Source organism: Aptenodytes forsteri, unplaced genomic scaffold (genome assembly GCF_000699145.1).
Source record: "Aptenodytes forsteri isolate BGI_AS27 unplaced genomic scaffold, ASM69914v1 Scaffold1336, whole genome shotgun sequence".
NCBI lineage: Eukaryota > Metazoa > Chordata > Aves > Sphenisciformes > Spheniscidae > Aptenodytes > Aptenodytes forsteri.
Window position 1 is genome coordinate 40,551 of NW_008795972.1, and position 5,965 is coordinate 46,515.

Genomic DNA, 5,965 nt, shown 5'->3' on the forward strand with positions numbered 1-5,965 from the left:
CATGGTCAGGCACCTCCCCCTCCTCCCCCCCCCCCCCCCCTTTTAATTCATTTCTTCATTTTTCTTCCTCCTCCATAAAGGCCCTCTCCTCCTGTCCCCCGGCCTGTCCCTTGCTGTGATTTGTGGAAATTGCTCTAAAGTAGCTGCCGCGTAAAAGGCTTGCCTGCTCCAGGAATTTATGGGAGGCTGCGCCTCTGCACAGCATATCCCATTTAGGCCATATTTATTTATTCCTTTAGGTTCCTTGCTTTTTTTTCCCCTCCCTTTTAATAATTTCCTGGGGGAAATGCAGAGATCAGCACCACAGCCTGGTGTGGTGCTGGGATGGTTCCCTTTTGCTTAGTGCTGCCGGCCCCGAAATACAGGCTGTGTGCTGGCCTGGGGCTGAGTCCCACCAGCATTTCTTTTATTGCTTCTGCCGGTGAAGCCGGGCTGGACCTTTTGGAGTGGGAGAAGTCTCAAGGATCTAAAAGAAAGGAGAATATAGCAGTGCCCACCAGGCATAAGCACAACCCTGTATTAGGCACTAGAGAATCCACTCAGAGCCAGCACTGCTGCTCACAGGAAGGCTTGATTCACTTTTCCTGGCCGGCACCCGCTCAGTTCCTACCCTGGGCTGGTTTTGGGAAGCCTGGACCAGTTTAACCTCCCGGGCTGAGCATTGGCAGTTCTTGGTACCATGGGGCTTCCCAGCTCTGTCCACCCCCCGCCGTGGCCGTGGGCAGAGCTGGGGGATGGGAGCATCCCCATGTCCCCACATCCCTCCCTTCCCCGCGGCCGCAGCCGGGGCGTCTCACCGCTGTGCACCGGGGGAAGGTAATTTTACATTTGTAACAATTATTCACTTAATTGAGTTCCAATTAGCTGGGACTGGAGATGGAGGCTCTCAGCGCGTTGGAGGGAAGGGAGAGCTTGTTGTCTTTTATGTCGCCGAAAACAATTTTCAAGGCTCCGGCTGCTGGGAAACATTTCGGAGGTTTCCACGAGGGACCCGCCTATATTTTCTAATTTCGGCTTGTGTTTTATTACTGGCTGTTTTTTTTTCCCTGGCTGCATGGAAGCGTGGAGTGGAAGGGGGCTAATGTTTGGGCTGACTGAGTTTTGGGTGGAGGTAGAGGCCTCCATTTCTCCTTTTTGTTGGTTTTTAGGGTGTTTGGGGGTGCTGACCCCACTTGGGTGGGAGTGTAATGCGGCTGGGATCGGTGCTGCAGGGTGGGGAGGGAAAGGGATGGGTGCGATGCCCCGGGACAGGTGGTGAGACAGTGTGTGAGCCCGGCCCTTCCCTGGGAGCTGGGGTTGCCTCTAGCTGGAACATCCAGCTGTTGGGACATCCACATGCGGGAGCTCCAGGTGTGGGACAGCCCTGGCATTTGGGGCCATTGCCGCTTGTGTTTCCCCTTTGCGCTTGGCCCTGATGGCTGTGGGGGCAAAACCTGGACCACCAGATTTTGGGGCTCTGAAGCCTCAGCCGGGGGTCTGCGGGATGCTCGGGGGAGTGGGGTGGCTTTATGCTGGCTTGAAATGAAACTGCAGTTGGGACATCCGTGCTGGTGTCCTGGTGGGGAACAGCCGGGCTGGGCTTCCTCCTTGACAGCTGTGGGGTTTTGCCGTGGTCTCCTGGCTCTCGGTGTTTTGGGTGGACCCATCACCCCATTGTCTCATCTGGGTGCTGATCCATGTGGGGAAACTGAGGCAGCGGCATGTCCTGCCCTTGTCTTCCTGATTCAGGGGTGGGATCGTCACCTTGTCGCCCTGATATGGGGCAGGATCCGGAAAGGATGGGAGCACTAGTGGTCCCGGCATCACTGGTGGTCCTGGCAGCCCCGTGGGAGGGACATTGCTGCGCGGCCAGGAGGAGAAGCATCCCCTGCTTGCATTTGCAGAGAGCCAGAGATGATAGCTGTGCCCTGGGCTGCTGCAGTTGGCAGGGTCCCGGGGCCCGTGTCCGGGGTCTTTGGCCACTGATGAAATCCTGCTGCCTTTTCATCCTGTGGCCAGGAATCCTGGGAACCGGCGAGTGCTGAAACCCCTCCACAGGAGTCCTGAGCCAGGCTTGAAGCCAGCATGAAGCCCTCTGCTACGGACAGTAACGCAGCTCCCTGTCACACCCCCTGCTGTCCCTCCCCGCAGCCCTTCCCATGTATTTATTGAGGGTTTTTATCATCGTGTCAGCTCAAGTCATTGCTTTATGGATGACTTTCCCAGCTTGCTCTGAGGCGGGATGACCACGGGAGCCCACCCATGATGGGCTGGCGTGGGCCATGGCCACGGTGTGTGGCGGTGGCCTGGCAGGAGACCGGTCAGCTGGGGCTGGTGTCTCACATCACCAGTATTTTGGCATCTCCCTCAGAGCTGCTTTTGGCCCATTGATGCACCAAGCCCCCAGTGCTGCCTGTTAACACCATGAGAGGTTTTAACCCTCCTGGCATGACCTCAAACCTCCCCTCCCTCCTCCTCTTCTCCAGAGCTTTTTCCTATGTGCTCTTCCCCTGCTAAGTGGGGATATACGTGCTGGGAGCCCCCTGCTGCATCCCACGGGATAAGCTGGGATAAAGATCCCCCCTGGAGCGTGGCTAAAGCGATCCCTATGGCAGACGGCCGGGGCTGGGGCTAAGCTGAAGCTGGATAAGGGGAAGAGGAGGAGGAGGTGGCTCTTCGGCCTCGGTATGGTGGATGGGAGCAGGGATGGGGCTGGTGAGGCTGCAGCGGCTGCAGGATGGAGGGGCTGAGCCGTGCTTCCCCCGTGCCCCGTTTGGGGATTTGGGGGCAAGAAGGGAAGGCGAACAAGCCGGTGTCCCCCACCAGCCATAGCTACGTCCAGTCTGTCTGTCAGCCTCTTTTTCCATGTGTCCATCAGTCTGTCTGACCCCAGCATCCCCAAGCAGGGGGGACGGAGCAAGAGGGTGGCCGGTGGTGACCGAAACCCTGCGGTGGAGACCTCGCTGAGAGGGGGATGGGCAGGGGCTTTTGGTGCTGCTTTTTGCAGCAGCAAGACCCCTCGGCCTGGGGGGTCTTCTTGATTTTAGGGCATGGCTGGAGGGTGCTGCTGCTGTCCCTGCGTGGCCTCGCGGGCGGGGGGAGTGGCTCAGCCCATCTGGCTGCGTGGCTGCGGCTGGCACAGGGCACATCTGGCTGGGCAGATGTGGGGACTCGGCAAGGCGGTCGCCAGCAGTTGTGCGTTTCCATCTCCCTCTTTTCCCCCCTGTCCCCGCTGTGGGTCGCAGGTCACACTGGCTCCCTGCGGGCTGCCGTGGGGTGGGAAGGAGGGGACACACGCTAGTCCCGTCCCATCCCACTGTGGGGCTGGGGTGGCTCCTTAGCCCAGGGGTTCCAGGCAGCCCCCGGGCCTGTCAGAGCCTGGCCAGGCACGGAGATCTGCTTTTCTGCGGTGCTGAGCTGCGAGGGTGGAAGGACCATATGGTCCTCTCTGTGCTGGCCTAATAAACCTGGGAATGCAGGTCAGGCGCTGCAAATCCCATTAACCGCAGTGGGCTGCAGAGGAAACGGCCGGGGCTTAACCCTTCTCTCCCCCCAAACCCAGCCAGAGGTGGGGACACCAGCAGCCCCCTTCCCTCCCAGGGGCTGCTAGAAACAGGGCAGGGGCTGGGGACAGCGGTGTGGGGACTGAAGTCTCCTGAGCTGTTTTGCTTGTCTGTCCATCCTTCCATTCATCCTTTCTCCTTCCATCCATCTTCCTTCCATCTCCTGAGCTGTTGTGCTGTCCATCCTTCCATCCATCCTTTGCCTGTTCTTCTTCCTAGAGCTATTCTCTTGCTGTCCAGCCATTTCTGATCTGCCTATCTCCTTACATCCGTCCATCCATGCACCCTCCAGTCTCTCTGCTGGTTCATCTATCCTTATCCACCCTTTCTTCCTTGCTACCTAGCCAGCAGCCATGCATCCATATGTCCATGCATCCATATGTCCATGCATCTCCTTCCTTCCTTCTCCTTCCCTCCCCACCCTCTGTCCCTCTGCAGCACAGAGGCTCAGGCTGGGCTGTGATCCACCCTCCTGGCACCCACCCCGGGCTGGGTTAGACCCTCTCCTGGCAGAATTAGTTTACGGCTAAGGAATGGAGGCGCCGATCCCGTCCCCCTCCTGGCGACAGATTACAGCATCATTTAAATGCATTTTGTCTGTGGAAGGAAATAGCTTCTCTGGGTGCCGGCAATCTGCCTGCGCCAAGCTAATCGTGACCGTCGCATTAATCTCCATCCCAGCTCGTCCCCGCTCCTTTCCCCCATCCGGCATGGCCAGGGTGCAGGTCTGTGCATGGGCTTGGTGCTGGGACCACCCTGGGTGTACCCACCACAGCAGGGCTTGGCACCGTGGTGCCTTATCTGAGTCGTGCAGGGTCCCCAGCACACGTCTGAGAGCCCTGCCTGGCTGCAGAGAGGAGAGGGGCTTTCCTTGCCCCCCCCCGGCGCACAACCCTTATTTGCCATCGGAGAATCCCCATAGCAAGGAGGAAGGAGCCGGTTGCTGGGGGCTCAGGCTGGGGGGTCTCTGCCACGAGCCGGGGCTGGGTGCCAAATTGCAGACAAAAAACTGGCTGCTTTTGCCCTCCCAGTGCAGTGGGTGGCAGCAGGTGCCCCTCGCCGGCAGGCGGCTGGGTGCGGGCTGGGTGCTTGCCGGGGCGGCACAGAGGCTCTCCCGTCCCCCCACCCAAGTGACAGGCAGTGACACCAGGCGTTTTGCACCATCCCAAGGGTGGGTTTCGCTCAGGGCCATGCTGGGCATTGAGTCAGGTGGGTTTTGGGTGGGTTTTCTTCGTGAAATGACCTGATCCCCAAACCTCAGAGATTTTTAAGGGATAAAACTGATGCTATTTCAATGAGTCATAGCCTCTTTCCCTGGCTGCCCGTGCCTCCTTCGGTCCCACCGGTACCTCACCCAAGCGGTCAGGCTCATGTCACTCCAGCTGGTGGATCCTTCTCCTCAAATAATCTCATGCCTTGGAAAAAATCCCCTTTTCTAATTGCTGGGGATGGCAGGAGCAGCCATGGCTGTGTCAACCGGGATGCAGGGAGGACACAAACCTTCACGTTTCATGGCAGAAAGCAACCTCCGTGAGCCGGAGGAGCAGAAAGCCCCTCGCTGGTGGTTATTTCTGAGCAGAGTGGCACCCATGGGTGCTTTCTGGGGCTCAGCACCTCTCCTGCAGCTCCTGGCTCTCCAGGAGGTGGGAAAACGGAGCAGGCAAGGGGGATGGGCTCAGCAGCCAGTGGTGAGCAGGGTTAGTTTGGCAGGTGCCAGAGCTGTGCCCACGGCAGTGCCGGCACGGTGGCCTCACTGGTGATGCCGGCAGCGTGTCCTCGGCATCTGCCTGGCCCCAGGGAATTTGCCGCCTGGCTCTCAGACAAGTTTCATCCCAGGCAGCGTAGCTGCAGATGCTGCCCATCCCCATATCAAGTGCTAATCCCTTTATGAGCCCTTTAAGCTGCTTAACTCCCCCGTGCCCCACAGCAGAGAGTTCCCCGGGTGGGCTGTGGGGTCCCGCTTCCCCTTTGGCCCCGGGGAGCCCAACCGAGGCCATGCTACTGGCTGGGGAAAGCCCCGGGGTCCCGGCATGCTCCGAAGCCCCTGCTGGGGAAGGAGCCGAGCCGTTCCCGGGAACTGAGCTGTCACATCCGTTGCCGCCGCTTGACACGGGTAATTTGGGCTCTCCTGCTCGGGAGCCGCCTGGGAGCGGTTGCAATCAGCGCCGGGAATGGGGGGTGCAGGGGGCTGGCGGAGAGCCGAGGGGGGCAGGGGGGACCCAGGCCTCCTGGGAATTGCTGGCAGCCGCTGGCAGATGCAAAGACCTTGAGATGTCTTCCAGGCTCCCGCAGCTGCCGGCACAGCGTGTGCCATCGGCCCGGCTCTGCACAGACCTCCTTTTGCAGCATCTGCTTTAGCTGAAAGATTTTCAGGGGTTTTCTTTCTGCTTGCCGGCCGTGGCAGCAGGGTAGCCCGCTCCCTC

At 59.5% G+C, this 5,965-nt stretch overlaps 1 protein-coding gene across 1 annotated transcript in view; it reads left to right on the forward strand.

Moving 5' to 3' along the window:
* Positions 1-4,732: 4,732 nt before the first annotated feature.
* LOC103904090 (transmembrane protein 132E-like) overlaps positions 4,733-5,965 on the forward strand; it is a gene marked incomplete at its 3' end in the record, with an annotated part of 8,691 nt that continues 7,458 nt past the window's right edge. Inside the window, exon 1 of the mRNA XM_009285444.2 lies at positions 4,733-4,751. Within this exon, the coding sequence (XP_009283719.2) occupies positions 4,733-4,751 (19 nt within the window). The remainder of the gene's footprint in view (positions 4,752-5,965) is intronic.